Source organism: Callorhinchus milii, unplaced genomic scaffold (assembly GCF_018977255.1).
Source record: "Callorhinchus milii isolate IMCB2004 unplaced genomic scaffold, IMCB_Cmil_1.0 Scaffold4, whole genome shotgun sequence".
In the NCBI taxonomy this organism is placed as follows: Eukaryota; Metazoa; Chordata; class Chondrichthyes; order Chimaeriformes; family Callorhinchidae; genus Callorhinchus; species Callorhinchus milii.
This window is the reverse complement of record NW_024704745.1, coordinates 13,598,468-13,624,668: the sequence shown is the minus strand read 5'-3', so window position 1 is coordinate 13,624,668 and position 26,201 is coordinate 13,598,468. Positions and strand designations below refer to the sequence as shown.

General features: G+C 36.1%; 1 protein-coding gene across 4 annotated transcripts in view; it reads right to left on the bottom strand.

Annotated features, from left to right (window-relative positions):
- Positions 1–26,201, bottom strand: part of stxbp5l (syntaxin binding protein 5L) — a 191,449-nt gene that overhangs the window by 44,058 nt on the left and 121,190 nt on the right. For 3 of the 4 annotated variants that reach the window (XM_007908718.2, XM_042334520.1, XM_042334521.1), the window contains 11 exons: positions 26,031–26,109; positions 24,202–24,356; positions 23,113–23,185; positions 22,071–22,221; positions 21,056–21,123; positions 18,808–18,848; positions 14,271–14,488; positions 9,930–10,102; positions 9,080–9,205; positions 8,701–8,852; positions 4,874–4,939 (listed from right to left, as the gene is read on the bottom strand). In XM_007908718.2, coding sequence (XP_007906909.2) covers positions 4,874–4,939; positions 8,701–8,852; positions 9,080–9,205; positions 9,930–10,102; positions 14,271–14,488; positions 18,808–18,848; positions 21,056–21,123; positions 22,071–22,221; positions 23,113–23,185; positions 24,202–24,356; positions 26,031–26,109 — 1,302 coding nt within the window. The remainder of the gene's footprint in view (positions 1–4,873; positions 4,940–8,700; positions 8,853–9,079; positions 9,206–9,929; positions 10,103–14,270; positions 14,489–18,807; positions 18,849–21,055; positions 21,124–22,070; positions 22,222–23,112; positions 23,186–24,201; positions 24,357–26,030; positions 26,110–26,201) is intronic. The other variant, XM_042334522.1, reaches the window with a different exon arrangement.

The following is a 26,201-nucleotide window of genomic DNA, read 5'->3' as shown; positions in this document are numbered from 1 at the left end:
AGTAGTTGCCAGGCCACTGATAGAAGCCTATTGAAGAATGGCATAAACACAGCTTAGGTAAGTTGTTCCTTTGGTTACATTAGGTGCATAGCCTGACATGACCAGAGCAAAAACCTGAGCAAAAGAATTAGATTACCAAATTTGCAGGAGGGAGGATGGAAAGAATCCAAACATATTCAAAATACGAGTTGTGGGGAAGGTTGGTGAGGGGGGGGGGGAAGGGGAATGATATTCTGCTGGCTTTGCCAATATGCGCGTCTTAACGAGATTTGTAGGAAACTGAATATCACCCCAAGATGTTTGAACAGGCAATGTGAGAGCTGCTAGAAATGGATTATAGCAATCACTGTAACGGGAAGACTTCTCAATTATATATAGTTGGTAAACTTGGAAAGCTTTGAGACCTGTAATTTAAAAGATATTTTCACATTATACAAATATGAGTTATGGCTCTGAGATGAATGGTGATTTATCTTGATGAAAAAGAAAAGCAAGCAAAATATTTGGACACGGGGAAAAGTAGCCTTTGTGACTGTCTCTACAGCGCAAGATGCTGATTAATAAGGGAAATAGGATGTCAGGATGCATAGCCAGAAGGACGCAGTATAACTCTCAGCAATGCCTTAATGGAATCACACTTGCAATATTGTATTCAATTTTGGGTCACCATGGGAACAAAAGCACATTGATGCATTGAAGAAGCCACAATGAAAAGCAATAAAGACGATTTCAAATTTTGGTCAAAATCTGTAAAGACAGACAATGGCTAAAATTATTTCCTTCAGCAAAGTAAATACCAATAGGAGATACAATTGAAGGTTTAAATAATGAGGAAAACTGGACAAAGATATAAGTTTTTAGAAGAACTGGGTCCTTGCTTAAGGTTGCTGACCTGAGAACTAAGATGTTCCCAGGACATTGTTTTTTTCTCTCTATTTCTGCTGTGGGAGAATGTGGTGGACAGAACCTTCAATCTAAATTATGATGGTGATTGTTGGATGAATTTCTTCAGCATTATGTACCCTGGTGGGCTTGAATCGGTAGATTATCAGATCTAGAAAAAGAGCCATCTCCCTTGGCCAGGCAATTTAAATTCACGTACTGGATTATTCAAATAAATTAACATTATAGTAATAAACCTTCTCAAACTTCAGGAATAACTAATATTGGAATACTAACTTAAATAACAATAATAAATAATGGAAACATTTATAAATTTAAAAAACTTTACCTGTGAACTCTTCTGTGTCTTTTTCCTTCCTATTATTATTTATTATTCTCACTTCTCTTTCACCCATCCCAGGTTTATTTTGTTTCCTTTTTTTCCCTACATAATCTACCCTGTGGAGTCCTGAAGCTCAGTGGTTAGAGCACTCGCCTCGCAAGCGAGAGACTTGGGTTCGATTCCCGGGCAGGCGAAACATTGGGCAAGTTTCCTTACTTGACACGTCTCTGTTTACCTAGCAGTAAGTAGGAACACGGTTTTTAGTTGATTGGCGGATTGCTTTTCCGGGGATAATAATTCCTTGCAAAAAAATAAGAATCTGGTCACTCAATCCACAATTGTTTGTGGGACACTGTTGTGTGCAATTGGTTGCTGCGTTTTGCCCACAAAAAATAGTCAAATCACTTTACAGTATATTCTGTGAAGCGCTTTGAGACAGCTCTAAGACGTAATAAGGCACTATATCAAATGCAAAGATTATCATAATTATATGATAATAATTATAGATATTACCTTATCTTCTCTAATGTTTCGCTTACAAAAATATGTTTTAAGCTTTCGCACTTCCTATTTTTTTCTTTTTATCCAGCTCTTCATGTTCATTTAGGAGGCAAGAAGGGATTTGAGGTCGTTAAAATAAGGCTGTTGATTGGCTAAAAATAGCTTTAGAAGAGTTTGGCTTCCTACATATCAAAAACCCCGTCTGTAATAATGGGCATGATTCTAAAAAGATAATTAGAGCATTGTTGTTATTCACACACCATACCTGATCTGTTCCAACAATGAAATGAGGCCATGAATAATTTCCTAATAACTAAGTTCAAGCAGTGATTGTAGCTCAAATGGCCAAACATTCTTCACATATTCTTCCCCCTCACCGCAATTTAGCTTTAGAGAAATATAACTCCCCCTGCCAAAGAACTAAATCAACAGAACCTAGGACTACATGCCACACTCCCATCCATTACTTTTAAGATATGCACCTTAATGCAGCTGGATAGCATACTATTTGTTAATTATTACCTCTGTTGCATTGTCTCTACATGCAATCTTTTCAGTTTACGGAGTTGGTGCTTGAGTAACACTGATATATAATGCAGCCTGTCTTTGAAGTGGCCAGGGAGACTGTTTTAGTGCAGACAAATATACTATTTTTGGATTCTTAGTAGCAATAAGACCACAAGGCCAGTATTTATGAAATTGATGAAGGGAAGAGATTTGATTCGCTGAGTTTTGGCACAATCTAAGCATCTGGGATGTTGACAGTAATGCAGTATGTTTAAACTAATTTTGGGATTAGCTAAAACCTCAACAGAAACAGAAGAAAAATAGATTTCACTCCTGTCACAGCACGAGCCCATGACATTTAATTTGTAATTCCTATTTTATTGATCATAAATATAAAGTTAATGGACATTCAGACACATACCTTTTGCTCTAGTTCTGATCTTTTATTTTCCTCCAGCAATGCTGCATGCAGCAGATACAAATCTGCCTTTACGCAGCCAGAGCATTTGGATATTTAAAACATGGCAAACAACACTGGGACAAAGTGTAAATTTTGTGCCCAAATGCAGTATGCCAGGTATATAAAAAAAACTAACTAAAAGACTATTACTGAACTGTTTTTAGCAAGGGCTGACAGTTTATAACTGTTCACCAGTTTTGTTGAGGAAGAATGAGCTGCATTCTGAAGCAAGATGAGGGACAGGTCTCAATTGGAACCACTCGGTTAAGCTTGAAACAACATTTCCTTTATAGAGTCCCAGTATAAATTGTTTTGTGCTGGCTTGGATTGATCCCAGCTTCCTTATTCCCATTTGATTGTATTGTTTCACAGAGATACATGCAAATGTAACTTTTTTTCATTTCTGTTAAAGCACCACTGATCAACCTAATTGGGTACCTTATGTCGCAGTCAAGTACTTGGAAATGAATTAGAATGGGTTTCTCGTCCCAGTTAAACATGTAACCATTCAATTCAAAGGGCATTCACAGCATCTTGGATTCAAAGGACCATAATATATCTTCCCTTGGTGGTCTCCAATCTAAGGCTCTTCTGATCTTTTCACAATAACAGAGCATTTATCTGAAGTTCACAATATTCCTTTCACAGAAAGTCATGTTGAATGTGCATAAGTAGACTATGCATATAAATAATTCAATCACATTCAACAGATTTGAGGGTTTCCATACATGTTTAGTTGGGTTAAGGCAGAGTTTATCAAGCCACATAGGGTTTTCTCGCCCCAACTTTGTTTATTACCCCCCGATTATATCATTAAAGAACATACACTGGTTTAGATATTGAACTTGATTCAGCTCAAACAGATCCAAGTTTGTTTTTGTGAAAAGGTCAATTTGTACCATAATAATGGTAATCTTTGCACCTGATACGTCTAAATATTTTATAGAGCTTCACAGTAATTGCTATTAAGTGTTGTGACTTCTGTAGGTCTACACAGCTGCCAATTTACACATATGTTCCACAAACAGTCAGTGGATGATTGATCAATTTAACTGGCTTATTGGTTTTACAGGATACCAGGAGAAACTGCCTTCTCATTTTGAATAGTGCAATGGGTTCTTTAACATCCAGACAAACGAGACATTTCATCTGAGGAACGGCACTTCTAACTGCAGTGACTCAAAATCAATACAACTGCAACCTTGGCATGTTGTTGAATCACTGCCTTTTGCTCAATTTAGCTAATTTACAATAGACAATTCCACCATTTTCAAAAAAAATGGTCCATGTAGAAAACAAAAGAATTGTGTTTTGATACAACTAATCAATATGATTAAATTTCAACTCTTCTTCATTTCTATTGTGATTATAAGAGCTCATCTAATCCAATTCAGAGAATGAATGGTTGGAGACCATCAATAAACTGAATACATTCTTCAGTTGCTCCATACAGTGGGTTCCATTTAATGCCATTTCTTATTGCTACTTCTCACTGGTGATACTACCACTTAATGTTTCCCTAAATTCCCAATGTCGTCACACGATTGTCAATTCCTGACATAATGTCCTTTGCTACAGAAAATGTTTATTGTAATTGCCTGCTGCAAATGTCTGCAGGTTCTTCAAAATAGACACTTTTACAATTCCGACAAAAAGGCACCACGAGTGAGGGCATAAAGTGACAGCTTTTGTTTTTGGTAAATTTTGCTTCAACAAAACAACTTAATTGGAATGAAACCCTGTTATTTCCACATCATGCTTCCTGACAAGTTATGGACTGGCAAACTGAAAAAGACAGTAAAAGGAAACCACAGTATTGGAGTTTGCTCAGCCTAATCAAAATGTGAGCACATTATAGACCATATTTTGTTGTTTGAGGACAACACAGCCACCATGCTGAGCTGCATTGGTTAGTTATATTCCCATAAAATGTAAGATAATGATACAGTGATAAATATTTAGAAGCAAAACTGCATGGAGATGATGCCTTTTAAATCACCATTCCTGCCCATCCACCCACCACCCAAATATTTATATGAAAATTAATGATTACTTTAAAAGAAATCATGCATTAAGAATCAAACTCATCTCTATGAGTATACACTTCAGTCTGGTGGCATAGAAGTCAACAATTCAGAAACACTTTGTAAAATATGGTCTATAGACGTGTGTAAACTTACTCTGATAAGATGTACGGAGTCGTTTCAGTGAATACAAACTAGATAGGCCACGCATGCAAACGTTTTCTGTCAGCATGCCAAAACCATCACCAGCAGCAGGCAGGCAGGCAGAAGAGAGAAAAACAGAACACAGGCTAGAGTGAAAGAAAGTGACAGCATGTGGCCATCAAACAGCAAGTTTTCATTCAGCAGCACGTAGGAGAAACTTGTAAGTGGAAAGGTAAGTCATTCCTTGTATGCAAGCTGAGGATAAAGCCATTCAAATGCAGTTAAGACATAGGGAAGTGAGGGTAATAATAATAATCCTTGCATTTGATATAGCACTTTTCACATCTTCTAGATGTCTCAGAGCGCTTCACAGAATAGACTGTAAAGTGAATTGACTGTATATTTGTGGGCAAAACGCGGCAGCCAATTGCACAGCAGTGTCCCACAAACAGTCGTGGATTGAAAATGACCAATTTATTATTGTTTTGTTTTGGAGGGATTATTATTAGGCGTGTGGAGTAAGGAAACTTGCCCAAGGTTTCGCCCTGCCTGGAATTCAACCCAGGTGTCTCGCTTGTAAACAGACCTAATGCCACGACTAAACATGGCAATGGATAATCAGGCTGGATTCTTAAAAATGCACTCTAATGTACCTCTACACAGACAACAATTAGGTTCTGTTTATCTCAATTTGTTAACGGTATACAAATGCTCTCATAAATAAACAGTAAATAAACAGAAATGCCGTGGTGGAAAAATTCTTTATAATGGACAAGTGGATACTGAGCCAAAGTATCTGGTCAAATGATATCACAGCAGCTATTATATATGCATTATGTTGATCTATTCCATCGTGATCCTTCAATTTCAACTCTTGGTTTTTGGCCATCTGAACATTTGTTTCATTTGAAACAATATACCAGTCAGAAAACAAATCATGTTTCAATTTGGTGTTAACTATTGCTTAATGAAGGTGTTGTTAAGTTTTGATATTTTTCTAATGGCTGTTCAGATTGTAGGCTGATTGATCAACAACATCTTCTTACCTTGAGAACTATTGTTGTTCTAACCTCCAGGAGTACCCCATATATACCGTGGGACTCCCAAGCCTTGGCTCCTGCCAACCTGCAATTAAACTCTCCTGGTTTAGGTGAGCTAGGTATTATATATATATTATATATACATATGCACCTTTCAGTAATTTGGTTTGGATATTGAAACATGGGGATGGGTTACTGAATATGTCAGGCACCCAGCTGACAAAAACAAAATGACCCAGAGAGCTACAGTAACATTTTTGTATTAGCGTTTAGAATTCAAACAGAATTTAAAAAAGGATCATCCTGTAAATGACAAATTTCCACTAGATCCAATATGCCTATGCCAACCTCATAATGTTCAGCATTAACACAACCTGTCATCTACTCCAGAGCAGGTCAGCCAAGATCCTTTTACTCTTATCGGCTGATACTCTAACTTGTCCTCCCTGCTACTGCTTAGCTCCATATTTCAACAGCAATTGCCTGGACCCTGATGGATCACCATACTGTGCCAGGACCTTGGGAAGGCAAATTGTTTGCCTTGATGAAACTGTACTGTCAGTTAACCATGAATATCCAGATTTAAAGATGTTATCTGGTAGTTAATGACTCCTATAGGAATATAAAAGGGAAAAAAAAGAATTAAAATGACAGAAAATTACTGTTATGGATCATAATAAAAATATGAGTTTTTATGTTATTGCACAGAAAGGAAAAGAATGCTGCATCAGTAATTAGAGTTCAAACCAATTTGGCAATAGGGTCCAATTTAGCACAATTTAATATCAATATTTTGTGAATATTCTTCATTTTGGTGAGTTTACATAAAGTTTTCGCCATTTGTACTTTTAAGATTGTTGAAAAAATACATAGCAAAATGGTTCTACACCAAATAAATTATTTCAGTGTCCTTGTTCTCAGAAATTCTCTGTATTCTCCCCTCCTAGAAGTAATAAATATCCTTGCATCTGATATAGCGCCTTATCATGTCTTTGAGACGTCTCAAAGTCTTTCACAGAATATACTGTAAAGTGAATTGACTGTATATTTTGTGCGCAAAATGCTGCAGCCAATTGCACACAGCAGTATCCCACAAACAGACTTGGATTGAGTGACCAAATTACTTTTTTTTTAAGGCATTATTACCCCCGGACAAGGGTTCCACCACTCAACAAACATCCGGGTTCCTTGTTACTGCTCCGTAAACAGAGGCATGTGGAGCAACGAAACATTTCACCCTGGTAAAGTGGTAATGTTAAAAGAGCCTCATTCACCTAAAAGGATCGCCTGGTTCATAAAATAGATCTCTTTACAATTTGCCCTTCACCTCCATGCTGCTCCAGGCCCAACCAAAAGGACATCTGTTTGTTGCAGATAGAGAAAAGGAACTGACTCACAATCAGTCATTCTCCTGTCTAAGTGAAAGATTTCTCTGGCACAGCCAATAGGCCAATTGCCAACTTTACTAAATTTGTGTGTGAAATATAAATGACTTCATAACAATATAGTGTCATAGCCCCATTGTATTTTAGTGGACTCTCTGATAAACTTCCAACTCGGGTTAATAAATATTCTAAGTGATTAATTTCAGGACCAGCCATGAATGAAATCCAGGTCTGAATATATCAAAATGTTCTCTCGTCAGCAGCCTGCCTGAGAATTGCCACAAATATTTGAACTGTGGCCATGAAATCTGTCTTCAAGCATCACCCTTTGACTCTATTATATTGCAAAACAAAGGCAATACTGGTTCAATATAAGCTCACTTTAAAAGTTATTAAGGCAATGCTTCAATCTTAGATATTAGCTATTAAGTTTCAATAATTACATTGAAAAATCCAAATCTTCTGCAAGTATCTGCTGTAATCTACTGTTGATGTGCAATATCTGGGAGGAGTTATGGAGGAAAGGATATTTTTCAAATATATTGCTGAAAGTAAATCATTCTTATGTTAAGAAAATCGGTATTTGGGGGAAAACTCAGATAAACAAGGTGATTTAGTTGAAAGAAAAAGCCAGATTTGAGTAAACCAGATTTGTAAAAAGCATTTAAAAGAACTGAGAAAATAAAACAACAAAAACAACAACAAAACTACATTTGTGTAGTGCCTTTCATGCCGGGAGGATGTCCCGCTGGATGCTGGCACTAGACAATCAGTGGTTCGGACCCGAGCTGGGTGTTGGGATCGGGGAGGGTGGAGGGCAGGGGGAAAAGGAGGGTGATCAAAGGCACGGTTGAAGAGGAGGGTCTTGAGTTGGGTCTAGAAGGAGGTAAGGGAGGGACTGAAGGATGGAATTCCAGAAGGTCGGGGCAGAGTGGCTGAAGGCCTTGAAGCTGTCAAAATAGACTTAATTACTGCAAGAAATGCTGATCCAGAACACAATGTAGTGCGCTAGTAAATAAGTATTAAAATAAAAAGTATATAGTTGAAAATAAGTTATTCACAGAATTTTAAAAAATGCAGTTTTGTATTAAAAGCTAAACAAAAAAGGGCTAAATATCGTACAACTCAGGAATGTGTTCATTTTATAAATAACATTAAATCTGGAGTTTAAATCGTAATTGATGCATCTTTTTAAACTGGAATGATAGAAAAGCAGTAACTTTGGCATTACTAAAATCTGTACATGGGACTAACTGATTATTTTGAACCATCCACATTCCTTTCCACAAATTAAAGTGACTGGATGAGTACATCAGAAGAAGTAACAACATTAAGTATACTATATGTGAACAAATACAATTTCATGTAATATGCACTTCATTACAGCAAGTGGTGGCCACTTGTTTTGTCTTACCTGCTGTGAGCTGCTTACTCTTTCGTGGAGATCTGGTCTGCCGCTGATAGGGGTCACTTGTACCATAAAGGTCAATAGTTCCCATGCTGAGTAGAATGGTCTTCTGCATAAAATCCACAACAGCCAAACCATTACAGTTTCCAAATGCCACACTGTAGAGAAGGTAGAAACACATTCAGATAGTGTTTTATTCTTTAATATGCATACAAATTAAACTAGAATGTTGTAAAACTAAGCAGGAGAGCTTGTGGTCATGTGAACACTATCTTTTTGGAGGCCGGTGAAGACCTGAAGTCTATTTATTTGCAATATTGAATGGCCGTCAGGATCTTTTACTTATTTGGTGGCAACAGAATAACTGGACAATTATGTTACTCACAGGCCATAGGCTGAGCTTACAGCTAGGCTGGTGATCTGTTGAGGGGGTTCTCCATCTACCCATACCAGTTGAATAACGACATCAGCCTGGTAACCGGGAGGCATTTTTATAGAACGACACTTCACCCTTAGAGCAAAAAAAATTTTACAGGATAAGATTTCCGATGAAATAAATGCAAGAAATTCTGAAATACATTTACATTGTTTTTATTTAAAATACCCCAAACCGAATACATTAGTGGAAAGGAACTAGTTCTTTGATAGCTCTGTAGGTGTAATTCCTTTTACACCTTTTCCCATTCTTCTAAGGCTTCAATTATCCCCATTTATTGGTTTACTTGGGAGACTGGGACAGAACTGCCGACAGACAACTCCTAAAAACAAACAGAAGAAAGCTAGAACTGAGCATAATGTTGCCAGAGAGAATCCAACACTAAAACAAAGAGGCTAAAGGGATTTTTTAAAAAGAAAAGGCGTGGTAAGGCATAGGGCACAAGACAAGAATTAACGAGAGATGAAATTTAAACAATAGCCTATTATTGAACATGGAGGAAGCTTGAAGAATAGAGGAATGAAATCAATTCTTGGAAAAGGGAAACACTTCACTAAGAGCAGCTGTAGTATTTGGATATGTTAGCTTACAGACCGGAGGATTCATCACCATAAAAATCTATTGTTATGAAGGATTAAACTGTGAAATTTAAATATGGGAGCACAAGACTTGCTTTATAGCTCCTCATTAATCGTCATTAGGCATGGAGTAGTCTGTGGCTCAGATTGTCCCCGCCTCTTGCTTGAAAGAGGATGTAAAGCAGTGGTGTGGGACTCAGAGACATAAGCTCACATCTTACTTGAGACATGGAATGCTGTCTTTTATTCCCTCTGGTGTTAATGTATTTGCACTACCAGAGAGGGCTTGACTCTTTGGAAAGGAAAGCTGAGAAGGATCAGATAATGGTGGAACAGATTCAGATTCTGGAGTAACAATATCTTCAACTTCATATTGTAACCGCACTTCCAGAGCCTAGAAAAATACACATTTATAAAAAACAAAGTATGTCACATTAAAAACAACAATATGAATTTACATTCATGATTTATATGGCCCTTCACACGGGGCAGTGTCTCAGAGTGCTTAATCTACTAGGTTTTTTTTTAAGCATGTTTATTTTAAGGACTTTGCATTCTTCTCAATTTTCCAACAATCACACTTTGAACCAGCTGCCAGAGCCGTACAATAGGGAATACAGTACATCTGGAATACATCTTTGACTTCCTGTGTGGAAACAGCTGGCCTCCACTTGTCACCTTGACCAACTGGGAAGACTGAGGCTGGGAAATCAGTCAAGTGGGGGAATTGAGCTTTTTTCCCCACAGTACTCCATGCACCTTGTGTTAGTGTTCCTCATTCTGCCTCACTGAGCAAAAGCAACATTTCCTTATTTAGCACTTAGAAATTCCAGGGGCTGATTAGTACCACAACAGCATGCACTTGGATTTATATAATGATTTTTTACTATTCTTTGATGAAGGAATTATTTTACGTACATGTAAATAAGTTTATAGTACCACTCTCAGTGTTGTGGATCAATACTTTTTTTTAATATTTGCATAATGTCTCCAACTATTACTCAAGCTATTTATAAAACTGCAATGCTGTATTCTTTACAATGATAGGATGTGTTAGAAAATCTTGGAGCTCATGGGAGGTGACATAAATAAAACATTTGCAGACATTTCACTCTAATATTTATGAAAGCAATTAATTTAGATAAACAAAGAAAGAACCAGCATTTTAAAAATTAAATTGGTAGGGGAACTAATCTGCTTTACAACATTGTAGTAAGTGTATTCTGCATAGGAGAGCATTAATTAGCAATTAGTTTTATTATTCTACAATTAACAGAGCAGAACATAATTTCCAGAAGAAAATTTAGATTTGACACCGTACTTTTTACAATCAAGAATGTTGGAGTTTCAAGTTTTTAGCATTCAATAAAGACAAGTCCTAAATAAACATGATTTGAGTGAACTCAGGGCTGTAAGATTTGGGTGTCTGGAAATATCATTGGCTGCTCAATGCTCTGAAACATTTATTTAGCCTTTGATATTTGTTTCTTTTCCATGTTATGTAATATATATTTACTATTTTTCACAGTAATATCCTTAAAGTTACGAGGTGCCTGACTAAAATATATACATATAAAGGACTGCTGTGTCTGCCTTTGAAATCCAAAAAGAATACAACATTAATGCTCCAATACTGCTATTAGTAATTGAAGAAGTAGCCAGAAAGAGAAACAGTTGGGTTGCTGTCAAATTGTTGCTTAGAATGCAGTGATGTGCAGAAAATAAATAGTGCACTCTGGCTTTGGGATTCTGGATAAAGTGAAGTTGCTTGCTATCTGTGGAATAACTTAACCTCCCTGTGCTGCACTGTTGTGTAAAAGAGCATTATTTAGCAACAGCATTATACATTCTCTAGTTTCCTCCTTTCTGCAGTTAAAGTATAAGAACTATCAATTTATAATAAAAAAAATTGTCTTATCAAGCACACTTTAATCAATCCTGTATTGTAAGTCAAGGGGGTTTCACATTATAATAGATCTCAAATCAATTTTGTTTCAAATCAGTTGGAATTGTTCCCTTTCAATTAATGGAAGCAGAAAACTCTCTACATTATGTGAAATTTGTAACTACTGCTTAAAATTATTTTGGTGACATTTTTGATTAGAGTGAAGTTTTTGCAGTCTGGGAGAAATTTTGGTCTTTTCTCAATTCTTCAGCTTTGATCACTGCTGAATTTGACTTTTGCCCAGAAAGCAAAATGGCCTTCACTCGCCTTCAGGAATCACTTTTTTTTAATAAAAAGCTAATTTGGTAGTCCAATTTTTGTCACAAAAATAGAACTTTTAATTAGCGCTAGTTTGCAGTTTGCAAAGGTCACATTTTCAGCCTACCATGGCTGCCATAGTGGCAAACATGCATTGCATCTTACTCCCTCCCTTTCTTCCTTCAAAGCACATCTCAAAACCCTCCTCTTTGACCGCACATTTGGGTTCCATTCTCCTACCCCTACCCTCCCTGCCCTCCACTCCTCCTGATCCGAATTCCCTGCTCATGTCGAAATCCCTGACTGTCCACCACCTTGGATGTCCTCCTGACATGAAAGGCGCTATACAAATGTAATTTGTGGTTGTTGTTGCATATCAATTGTAATAGTCCAACTTTTAAAACAATTATAATACAGTATAACTATAACAATTATAGTGTAGGACAAACTTTGTTTGGAACAAGAAAATGCCTTTCAAATCATCGTCAACAGCTTGATATCAACCCTTTCCTACAATGGCATTTGACCAACATAGTCGCTAGGTGGGTTCCTGGGATGAGGGGGTTGACCTTTGAGGATAGGTTGAGTAGACTCGGCCTATATTCTCTAGAATATAGAAGAATTAGAGGTGATCTTATAGAAACCTATAAGATTCTTAAGGGTCTTGGCAGGGTAGATGCCATGAGACTGTTTCCCCTGGTTGGAGAATCTAAAACTAGGGGCAAAGTCTCAAGATTAAGGGTCAGCCTTTTCGAACTGAGTTGAGGAAACATTTCTTCACTCAGAGGGTAGTGAATTTGTGCAATTCTCTACCCCAGAAGGCTGTGGATGCTCAGTCCTTGACCATATTCAAGATTGAGGTTGATAGATTTCTAAAGGATAGAGGGATTAAGGGATATGGGGATAGGGAGGGTAAATGGAATTAGGTTAGACGATCAGACATGATCTTATTAAATGGCAGAGCAAGCTTGAGGGGCCGAATGGCCTACTCCTGCTCCTACGTCTTATGGACCAGTTATCCATATCTAAATGTTTTTCTTTTATTCTTGAGGCATATTGGCACATATCCTCTTTGAGCTGACAGAGCACAGCTGTTGCACAAATGAGATGAAGGTTTTTATTATATCTAAATGTTAAGATTTCTTTTATCGTAAAGAAATCAAACTAGCAGAGAAGCAATGAAACTCAACCAGGAACATGGCTGGTGGAACTGAGAAGTAAAGCGTGGCATTAAACGCAATTTCTAAACCATTTTATATTTACAAAGTTAATAAAATGTAAATTTGTGATTTTTCATTTGTTTTCTTTCACTTAGTCAATTCTGAAAATAATTATGATTGCGCATTCACAACTCAGCTCATCTTTCTGCTATCTCTGGGTCAGGTCAGTGATGGATACAATAATGAGCTTATTCCTTTGTTTACTCCTTTTCCCATCACTGCCTAGATGAGGTCAACATTACAGTGCATTAGGATCTAAAGCCTTACTCATACTGAAGATGGCAACCTTGGTGAAGTGACACTATTGAGATTTCAAGTTAATTCAAAGCAAATCTCTGTTTCAGAGCAAACCAGCATCAGAATTTTCATTGACTTTTTTAAACAAAATGTTTACTTGTATAAAGATTCTGCTGCTGAGTCCTTCCTGCTAAGTCAGTCTATTAAAAGAACATTGATTTGTTCTTAGCTAGCTATATTTTATATGTTGTGCTTATCTTGTGCTTAGCAAAGTATTAAAACAACTGAATTTATCCAACCACATGATTTTCACTGGCACCCTATAATTACAGAATTAGCTACACACGTTAATGAATTATCAATATACAATCATCATGGTGCAATGACTGGGTAATATGTAAATATATCAATTGTTAATGCTGCAGTATAGTTTGACAGTGGAAGTATTCAGTTCTGCTGCTGAATCACTGCATAATGCTTTCTCAATCAGGCTGACATAATGCTTTCTCAATCAGGTTGACTGAATCCTTTTCAAGACAGGGGCAACTCAGGCACACGTGAATTACTTACACAGTATGCTAATAAAAGGAATTTTCAATTTTCACATTTCAATGTTTTAAATTGACTGTAATTCAAATCATCTTGGCACCTAAACTAGCAAATCTTCCAAATATTCCCTCCCAATAGTGTCATCAGTGAATCCAGCCTCAGTGCTGATCAGGCAATTGAATGCAGATGTACAAATAACACTAAAATTACAAGCTTATAATTGTATCCATTCTGCAACATTACATACAAATTATTTTAACTGCAGCATCATTAAAGTTAGATGTTAACATGGAAATAACTTGGTTGTTTAGAGCAGGATAAGAGGAAGGAAAAACGTCTGTTTTGCGACTCACCACTATCTCAGTAGTAACTTCATATTTGCTGAACCTGTATACGATCACATGTGCTGAAACACCTGCCACACAGAAGATCCTGCTCTCCGGACACCAAGTGATCATCTGTATAGCAAAGGGATCTTCTTCTACAATCTCTGCTGTTTGCTTTCCATCCTTTACCTTTTGTTTTTCAAATACTTTGGAGGTTTTCAGTTTGTACAGCACTTGAAGGGTTACTATCAAAGGACAAGCAAGAACAATCTGATCACAACCAAAGCGGTGCACCATTTGAAAACACATTAAGCACTGAATATTGACCCATCAGTAGTGGGATTCAAACATAATGCAAGCTGACAAGAAAAGCATTTGGAATTATTTCAGTCAGCATTGCAAACCTATGAGTTTTGATATCCACCTGATGTCACAAGTATTAGATCTTTTTTTCTACGACAAAATACAATTTGGCAATAACAAGTATAGCCACTAGTAAATAAACATCCCTAACCATAACAAAAACAAACCAAGTTTCAATTTTGGGTATAATTTTCAAATCACTGCCTTAATTTCAAAACAATACGGTAGCACTGACATACAACTGTTTGTTTTTGCAGGGAAAGAATGCAATTTATTTAATTCAGTTTCATTCTGTGTTGTGAATTTCTGCCAACCAACAATACTGGTGAGCAATCAGAGTTACATTTTTGACCCTTTAGAGCTATCAGAGAAAGGTCAGCAAGCAAAACTCTCATGTAGTTGAGCTGTATTTGTACTTTCATGTTATTTAGAAAAGCCACCCTTGCATTACAATTTGAGTGTTACGCTAAATTAAGTTTTAAATGAGTCCTGTGCCCACATTAGAGATGTTATAGTTACGCTAAGGCTCATGGAATGTTTGAATAGCCTACTTTGAAATTTCTGTTCCAATACCATTCAGTGACAGGGTCTGAACACAAGGAGGAAATATTTGATACACATTAATAGGAAGTGGAGTTGAAAGTTTATATTCAAATCAAGATAATTTTCACTAGTTCACGTTGCAGGACAGCAAATGACTTACAACTTAGTTTCTAGTTTTATCTTTAATTTCTGAAATGTGCTTTTATGTACTCTTGTAAACAACATCTTGCATTTAGCGCCTTTTTATGTACTCCTGAAACCACACAGATACTGTAAATTCTATGTTCTCCCACCCTTGGTTATCAACTTCAGTTTAGTTAACGTACATCTCCAAAGTAAAATCCAAATGAAAGTGGGCTACAATTTAATGGCATGATGTGCACATTCCTTATTTAGCACCTAGAAACCACATCAATAGATGACTAATTGAATTAAGTTGAAACAATCTAATACTGGGCATGCACTTTAAAGTATTCCCGACTTTAGCTTTAGCGGCCCCAGGTCTTATGTGCTGTCTGGATGAGTAAGAAGAACTGATGCATGCACTGGTACTTCTAACAAATGGTGTATTGCTTGCCCTTTATATTTAGCAAGTTTGCCATGCCAAAATAATTTCCCTTGACATGCATCTGACTGTCGTCAATAAAAGCAAAAGTACTGTAACAGTGTTAGACAGCCCATGATTGGTTTGTTGAAACAATGCATGAATGTGGAAACTTGTCATCTTGTCATGCAGAATGTCTGTAATGGTAAGGATATGAAATGAGATATGACATGGACAAAAATGTTTGGGGGCACAGAATGTAGCATCTAACAAAAACATGTGAGTTAATTGTATGTCAGTGGCAATTATTATAAGAAAAGTGAGTGCAACAGGCATCAGAATTAAATACCACACACATGTACTGGTCATAGCATTAAATCCTATGTCTCTTAGTATGGCATTACATATAATATTTGTAGGATGACTTTTTGAACTGGCATAGATGCCACAAAAAACCTTGTTATCAATGCAACTCAAGGAGAACACTAATTAATAAGTTTCCTTCACAAACATGTACAGTATATTCAACAAAGTCAACTGGCTGACAACATCTGGAATTAAACTCATTTTTCTAGCTCGATCCTACGGTGAATACAAGTTTGCATCATAGTTTTTAAATCCATGTAGAGGGGAATTATAAAACAAAAGAAAAGGTCACCCAATTTTACTACTGTTGATTTCATAATTACTTGCACTATGAAACTAACAGAAGTAATTATGCCAAGACAAAATACAACATTGACAGGTAAAGGTAATCATACAACTTACAACTGTAGTGCTACATGCACCAGAGAACTATCCCGTGCCTTATGAAATAATGCTGCAGTCGGATGTAATCAGAAATAAATAGGGTTCATATGGTGCCATCTCTGCTACAACCATGCAAATTGAAATGCATATCATATTAGCAGGACTACCAACACAGTTCAATAATGCTGTGTTTTCTGCAACTACAGTGCATGGAGTAAAATGATGTAAGCCATTAACTGTGTCTTTTATAATCTTTATTTCCACTTATGAGCTCCGTTTGTAGTTTGCCTATTCCATTTTCAGTATAATCTTTTTGTGGCAACATTTGTCGGCGATACAACCCTGCTTTTTTTCAAGTTAACTAGAATGTATACTGTCATCCATTAGCTTTGTACTATAGTAAGCTTTGTAACATTGAATGTGCCAGACATTTTGGCATCCTAATTTCTGCAGTAGACAGAACACTTTTGTATGTCAAAGAAATTTGTCAGATATAATTCTAATAATTATAGGAGGTAAAATAATTTATGAGTGTTTTATTATCTTGTGTCTAAACATTGAATGTAAGTATTCATCCAAGAACGTTACCCATTCCACATATATTGCAATGTTTTGCGCTTTTCTATTAATCATGGTCTCGCTGTCATAGCCAACTTCAGTATCAAATGGTCACGATAATAATGATGAATGTTACACAGGTCCGATATTATGCATTTCGTTTGTTTCCTGTGTGGACGTCTTACTGCAGCTTTGTTGAATATCACAAAATACATTTATTTTCCGTATAGCACAGCTGGACTTAAGGCATCAGTTGCTTTATGGTCACTTTGAGATCTCCTTTGTGTTGTTAAAACATGTTAAAAATTTTAAAGTCAACTCCCCATTGCCTAAACTTTCACTGCAAGTATCTCTAAATAATGCTGAATACAGGTAGCTCTAAGCAAAACATGGTCGCTCGTGTGTAACCATTTAATATGAATCAGAATTTCTTAATCATTGTTAGAAATCAGACCTCGATATAGTAATTTAGAAATTTCCTTAAAAAAACTAATAGATTTTAGGTACTATTATTTCAAGATAATTACATGGTGTAGAAAATCCACAGGAGAAGAAAATACAAATATTTATAATAACGTGTGGGTTGTACTTATAGGAAGGTAATATGTGTGACTTTCTCTCTAGACAGGTTATGACATTTCTTTATCAGGTAATAAGTTCCTTGCGAGAGCAGATTGAGATAACTGAGACAATCTCCCTGTGTATGAAGCTATGATTTGGAGCTAGTCTGCATACATAGCGCAGATTCCAATCAAGTTTATATATAGTCTGCGTAAACAACCCGGTAGAAAGGACAGACAGCTTATTCACGGTTGTGGTAAGGTCTAATCAGGTGTAAGGAATATTTGATTCAAAGGAAAGTGGAGGTGAAGGTTTAGATTCAGATGAAAGTAAATTGGTTGTTAAGATTGGATGCGAGTCAACAGATTGTCCTATCAGGATGAGGATTTGAATCTTATAGGATAAAAGTCTCTTTTCTCTGCGGGATAGGAGTCATGTACAAAATGAATTTGGGCAGTTTCGGTTAAGTTGCCACCAGCACAACATCTGTAATGTATCCTGACTTATTAATAAAAAGGCTATAATAATAATAATCCTTGCATTTGATAAAGTGCCTTATCATGTTGTCGAGAAGTCTCAAAGCGCTTCACAGGATGTACTGTAAAGGAAACTTGCCTAAGGTTTCGCCTGTCGGAGATGGATGGCTTAAAATGGATAGTTTCAAAAGGACAAAAATCATACCAGCACAGGAGTGGGTTCCCTTTGGAACTTGGGATTAAAGAACCATAGAAATGTACAGCACAAGAGGTGGCCATTCGTCTGATCGTATCTGTGCTGGTTCTTTTAAAAGCAATCCTTTCAGTCCCATCTTGGCACAGAGTAAATGGATTTGTAATCATGTGAAACCTGACTTGTGCTTGCTGGATGCTCACAATTTCTGCTGTTTGGTAAAACCACAATTACAGAATCACCGACATTATCAGCAAATTTTAGCCAGTTAGGTGACCAATTTGGAAGAATGTTCCATTTCACAGCACTGATATCCTCACATTGAAGAGCACAGAAATACATTCTCCCCAAAATTATTGTTTTTAAAATGGCTGCCATACAGTTAAATACAGATAAATACAGTTTTCTTTTTGCATCGCTTTTTAAACAAGAGCAAAAATCGCACTCCCTTGTACAGATATAAGATCAAGGTAGAGAAAGTGATAAATTAAGTTTAATGCAGTCTTAAATAAATTAATGAATGGACTATTTTCAAATATGTATATACAATGCAAAGATTGGAGCTTACACACTTACTGGCAGAAGCATCCCAGAACTTCAAAGAACCATCAGCATGCCTATGAGAAACAGAAGCTTTATTACAAATTAAAAGCAATCAGAGTCATAGCTCACAAGCAATTCAAACAGAATTGCTTGAATTGCCTGTGAAGTTTTCTGACCCCTGCAATAACCAATGTAGGGGTCAGAAAAGCACTCTCAAGGAAAGTGGCAGCGTTACTGATGTTTTACCATCAGAAAAGTGCCTTGTGATGTAAAGCGCATTTTAACTAGAGAATTGCATGTGGGTCAATACATTTCTGAGTTTGTGAGAAATTGGCTCTAATCTGAGTTTGCTGCAGGGCTGAGGTCTCGCACATCACTCTGACAGTGGAATTTCCTGCACAAAATTTAAGTTTAAGCTTTTCTGATGGTTAGGTGCCAATAATGCTACTGCTTTCAAGAGAAGCACTTTTTCAACCCCATTGTTAGTGGTTAGTAAATTTGTTGGGAACAAATGGGTACGAAAAAGGCGATTTTTAATGGCTAAAGTTTTCCACCCTGTGACTGGTAAATGTAGTAGTGATATCAACTTGAGAACAAACCTTACCTGAGACCACTTGAAACATATCCGAAAAAGGTAAAGTAACTTGCAATACGAAAGTCATGAAAGTTGGTCTCATTCTCCAGAAATGTGTACCTTGCTAAAGGGTTAACAAGCTACTGCTGACAACAGGGATTGTAAAACAAATCTATTATTCTAGCATACTCACATCACACACAGTATTCAGAGGTGAGCACCGAAGTTAGCTCTGCTGAGGACATGTAAATGTAACCATTTCAATGCAGAAAAGCACACTTGGTTTTTTTTAAATAGTCATACTGCATATAATAGCAAGTAGGTAAATATTATCTATACAGAAATCTAAAACTACATAGATATTAAAATAACGTTCCTCCATTTGGAATTTTTGTTTGGGGTGGGTATGTGAGGAGGATTACTCTTCAGTATTTTATTTTCAATAGTGTGCCCAAAATTTTCTGATACATATTATGACTATTGTCATGCTCGTATTTGCAATGAATGACCGATAACATAATAAAGTTAGTATTTGCCAAGTGCTCCTTTTCACCTCCCTGTAAACCTCACAATCAACTATGGTTAACAGTACCTTACAGCAGTTGATAGCTGCAGTAAGAAAACTGACCGTGGGTTCTTCTCATTTAATCACAATAACTATTGCTTCAGTGAAGAGAATAACGATGGTCTCTTAAAGAGTAGACTTGTGCACAATCTCTGACTTCTTCCATGACTAGAATCTCTGAATAATGTACAAAATCTGATCAAGAGTGGCTAAGCAATGCTTTATGAGGGTACCATCAATGTCATTCAGGAGCTATCTACCAGAGGCTCATTGATTCCACCTAATGTGAGCTGGTAAGACCATGCTCTTAAAATTGAAAATCATCAGAATTGTGGAAAAATCTTAAATCAAGTCTTAATTTGGAAGCAACTTTTCTGCAGGTCTCGAAAAGAACCAACTTTCAAATTGAGACTGGATTTAAGAATTTTTCACAATTCTGCATGAATTAAAAATTTTAGGAAAATTTTTGTATATAGGTTAAGATTAAGTGGAATTTTTGGGCTTCTGAGTATGTGGAAACGGTTCACGGATGATGTCGCTCTAATTATCTGTTGTTAGCTAATTCCTCCTCACATCATTATTTGTGAATGGGAAATCATTACGTGGGGAGGAGAACTAGGGCCAAGGTTCCACAACAGCCAACAATATTGGATGCTGATGCTCCAATGGTCCTGAATCACCAAACTAACCTTTTTGCTGTTCATTTTAAAAACAGCTGAATTATCCCAAAGAAGGCTGTTGAACTAGACTGATTATTGGTTCTGGGATTCCATCTGTCACATTCTGGTTAGAAGTCCAACTTTCGACCGCTAAGTTATTGCTCCCCGATACATCCAATTTGTTTATAAATAACTTCAAAATTACAATTTAGTTTCCTCTAAAATTATCCTGATATTAATATTTTGCAAAGGGTAAGTAATATTTGAGGATGGACTTGTGCTTTTTTCTCTGTATGTACATAAAGTGACATCTCTGAAGACTGGGTTGCACAAAAGAAAATAAATTATCTTATTGATATTCCTGAGGCATATTATTCAAACTTATGAATAAATTGTAGCAGTGCAAACATCTTCAAAAAAAACACAACATCCAACACTAAGAAGTTATTGATTTCTTGCTCCACTGTTGAGTTTTCTCCTTACCCAGTTATGATTATTTCAGGATATGTTTGTGAACCCAGATTCCATGTACCACCACTGATTGGCCATTCCTAGGAAGAAACAGATATAAATAGATATATTCCAAGCTGAATACAAAATATTCTAAACCTCTGGTTGCCGAGTGAAGTTTATTAGCCTTTTAATAAAAAGTCAAAAGTTGTGTTTGGTTTACTAAATCCAAACAACCTCTCTAGCAACGGTCTAAAAGGATTTAATGACACTTTACGGATGTTAGTACTGGTAAATGGAAAATTTTCCCCTTTTTGATATCCAATCTACCAGGTGAGGAATGGCATCACCTGATGGTCTATTCTAAGAAACTTCAATGATTATTGTAATATCTATTATTTATTTTGTGCAGAGGGTTGTTTGATAATGGAATGCTTTGCCACAACACAAATAGCTATAGAAGTTGAGATTGTAACATTTAAAAGGTTAAATTTGATAAACAGCTGAAAAGTAAAACAAAAAGCTATAGAAATTGAGACTGTAATATTTAAAAGGGAATTTGATGAACAGTTGAAAAGAAAAACAAAAGGATGTGGGAAGGAGGCAAGGATTTTGTATTAGTTCCAATTGAGGAGTTAGTTAGTTCCAGTTGAGGAATTGGTACCAATATCTCTCTATTCATGCTATTAATTTAACTTGAAAAATATCATGTGTTTTTGTATGTTTTTAATTTTGAAGATAAAGACAAGGCACTTTAACAGCACCATTTGCATAAAAATGAAAATTGCACTATGAATAACTTCTATGTTCAATAACACTTCCTTTTTTTATTATAACATGTTAATGATCACACTGATTTAATAATTAACCCAGTAAAGAAGAAGGTGCCTTAAGGCAGCAGAATTGTCCAAGGCTGTTAATAATAATCTTTGCATTTGATAGAGGGCCTTATCATATCTTTGAGACGTTGCAAAGCGATTCACAGAATATATTGTAAAGTGAATTGACCGTATATTTTGCAAACAAGATTCAAATATAAAAATGTTACCTTTGTGCTATATCCTTGCTTTTTTTGTTGTTTGGCTCCCACTGAATAAAGTGCAGGTATCAGATCGGGAGGGCAATCAGCAAAGTACTCAGAACAGGTCACTGGAGACTCATGTATGTCCATTGAATAAGAGTTTTCAAAGATAGGAAAACTGATGAACAAAAGCAAAAACAGTACTAAATTGTAAACAGTAAAGAAAACTCAGACAATGAGAACAAAATTCTATAGTTTATTGAAATAATATCACACCTTCTCTTTCAGGATAATTAAACAATTATCAATTGTTACATTTCAGCTTGACTGAGTTGATAGCATTCACCACCAGGGGAGTCACAAAATTGTGGGCTCAAATCCTTATGAACTCAATCTACACTGGCATTCCAGAAAATGGAAAATAAACCTGGAATTTCAATATAAACAATCTAAACAAAATGAGGAGTCAGAAATAGCCAGTAGCAGATCTAAAAGGAAATTTGAAGAGAACATCTTCACACAGAATGTGGAAATCACTGCTGGAAGCTGTGGTTAAAGCAGAAAGCATCAACATATTTAAGAGGTACCTTGGTGCATACTTCAGGGGGAAACGAATAGCAAGGTATAGGAGAACGCATTAGGAGAGGTGGAGGCTCACGTGGAGTATAAACATCGGCCAAATGACCTGTTTCCATGTTTTTACCTTTAATGCAATTTATACTGATCTCCAGTTAGGTTGTAAATAGCCTGATAATGAAGAGAAATGTTGAAATGTTACAAACTACGGATGTAAATGGCTGGCTGTTCTAATACTGATATCATCAATTGCCACATTGTTTGAAAAAAGATTTAAATAACCTATGAAGCAGTGGTGAATAAGTACCATTATAATGCCTCTGGTTAAAGTCTTCATTCTTTTTTCAGTCCTTTTGAGACCATGAGTATTGCTTTTTGCAACCTTTAGTTATAGATTTTCACACAGAAAATTTTAAAAACGAGCAATTTTTGCACACATAAAAAATTAAAAATATAAGCCTAGGAATGCACTTATCTATGCAAATATGCTTACTTGCTTTGTGTCAGGTCAACAACAATTAGATCTTTTTCAAGTAGCACAACCACTGCATAAGGATCCTGGAATTCTGTGAAATAAAGCCCAAATAGACAGATCATGATTATAAATTAGTAGTAGGTTGGTACAGAATGAAAGCATGTGCCCCACTAATTATGAATAGCTCTTCAAATATTTAAATCATCATTTTCCTTATTGTGCTCACAAAGATAAAGGATTAGTTAACACAATTAATGAAAGGAATCTGGACAGGGGGAGGCACCTTTCCAGATTAGATGACCATCGCATAAATCTTTAATAATTAGACTTGCTTCTTTCTATCCATTATAAACTAATTCATTGTTCTATTTTAATCGTGAAAGCCCAAATAACTGTTACTCGAGTTGCTACTGGAGTTACTGTTACTATATCTTGCTTATTCTGAATAGGGATTATTCCTGCAAGTACTGAACACATAATGGAAATAGAAACTGGTGCATGTTGACATGCTGTATATACAGTGTTCATTTTTGGCTGTTGGCTTGCCACAGAAATATCTTGCCATTTATTTTCCGATCAGCAACTCAACTTTATGATGAACATATATAGCAATAGTTAATTCAGATAATAAATAAAGTGATACAAGCAAATATCAAAGTTCTTGAATAATTCATATTAGCTGCCTAGATATAATTTGCACAATAATTTAGAAAACAATGACAGTTTCACGGGTATAGAGCCAATGTAGCATTTTTTTCTGAAGTTGAACGCAGAAAACTTTAAGTGAGGGTGTGTGTCAAATTTGGATACAGAGCAGGGAATGGAAGAATAAAGCCAAAAGAAATTCATCCCAAAATATAAATGGAAATTCCATTGGTTCACTACTAACATATTAAAGATAAAAATGGAAGATGTAAATGTTACTTGAAAAGTGTTTTTTATAAAAAGAAAAGGTTTCTTTGATGTAATGCAATTCTGAATTTGGCCCCAAATTTCTGAGTAAGGAGCAGTTATGGTTGTTTTTCAAAATATTACTTTAAACCCCGAAAACGTCTCAGTCTTCTAAAGAGGAAAATTATACAATGCTGTTCCTTCTTCTTAACTTACCATTTGGGTATGGTGTTTCACAAAGTGTTAGAAAATCCACAACAGGATAGTCCATTTCTAGAACAGTAACAGATTTGCCGTGCATAATTGTCAGGCTGGGTCTTCTGCAGCCCTTATCATAGGAAAGTCCTCCAGAAAAGATTATAAATGGTTCGCTGAAAACAAAATTGTAATTACAGTACAACTTCTTTAAAAATGATAATACAGTTTCTTTCCTTAAGATGTTAAGACATTTTCATGTCTTAACATCTTAAGATTATTATTATTTTGTTATTTTCATAATACATTAATGCTGGAAATCTTTTTTTTTAAAAATTACTCATACATTTTATTTTAAATTACTAAACAATGCGTGAAGAACAACAGTATGGAAATTCATACTTTTTCCAGTTTGCAAACATAAAAATCACATCAAACGTTTCCAGGCCAGCCATGGGATGAATTATCTGAGCTGTAAGCTACCCTACAAGGTTGTGAAAATAAATCTTAACCCTTAGTTTAAAACACTTCCAAGTGTTTTTTTTCAATCTTCTACAAGCTCTTTGCTTGCAGAGCTTGTTTCCTGAAATGTTGTCAACTAAAGCCAAATTTGCTGATAGCCTTTTGGGCAGAGAACTGAGTTGAGACAATTTAAACCCATAACCTTCATCCAGAGGAAACCATCATCCATTGGTGCATCAAATGGATTAAAAATTGTGGAAGTGGCAAAAAAAACATTCAAATTCATCGTGCCACATGATTCTCATTATCAGATAGATGGAAACTTCCTTTATCTCTGCTTAGGTTGAATTCACTATAGTCCTCATAGGTGCAATACAGTTGTCCGAGCTGCTGTATGACCTAACCTCCAACCAGAAAGAATAGATTCTCATTCACTGTATGTCAGAATCAGCCATAGGTCCCATAAATAACAGGACCATTGTTCTAACGCCACTTCTTACTTGCTGGAAGAATCTAGAGAAAATGTACACCTCACCTGGAATATCGAAGAGCAACAGAACCAGTGCAACCCGTCCCTCTCTCCCACCCCCCACCCCCAACCCACACACATTGACATCAATGTTTCTTTCAATGTTTGTCTTAAAGAATTTCACACTCTGTGCTTTCACAGAATTAACTGTTGACTTCCCCAAAGAATGTATTGTATGGATTTTTTTGCACATCAATATCTGAATTGTCTCCATTGACTTTTTCCAGATCACAGCAACAATTAATGGTGGATACAACTGGCGTGCATCAGAAATTAGAAAATATCTGAAGATATAAGAACAGCAGCACCTGTTGTCAAGACAATACCTCTGCAGAGAAGGAAGATGGAAATCATAATAATAATTCTTGCATTTGATATAGCGCCTTATCATGTCTTCCAAGACGTCTCAAAGCGCTTCACAGAATATATTGTAAAGTGAATTGACTGTATATTTGTGGGCGAAACGTGGCAGCCGATTGGACACAGGAGTGTCCCACAAACAATCAGGGAATGAGAGACCACATTTTTTTTTAAGATCTGCCAATCGACCAATAACTGGGTTCCTACTTACTGCTAAGTAAACAGAAGCGTGTGAGTAAGGAAACTTGCACAACATTTCGCCCTGTCCATGAATCAAATCTAGGTCCTTTCGCTTGCGAGGCAAGTGCTTTAACCAAGAAGCTACAGGACTTCACAATTTGACAGGAGTTACGATTTGAAAAGATATTCAACTTTCTTCAAATAGTAAAACATTAAAAGATACATTTATTTTTGGTGCACTCTTTGGCTGCCATAAAAATAGGTAAGTATGAAGGAATTGACGAAAATAAAGTTGATAAATAAAGGTAACTACATTTACCTATTCTTATTTGTCTTGTAATCTGCTTTTAGGATTGGTTTGCATGGTTCAGGCTTTTTTCCATCACGCTGTGGTTTCCCTAGTGATCAACAGACAAAAAACAATGTAAACACAATGTAAAAAAGAGTTATGCCTTTCCTTTGTTGTTTACTTCACTTCAGAAATTTTGAT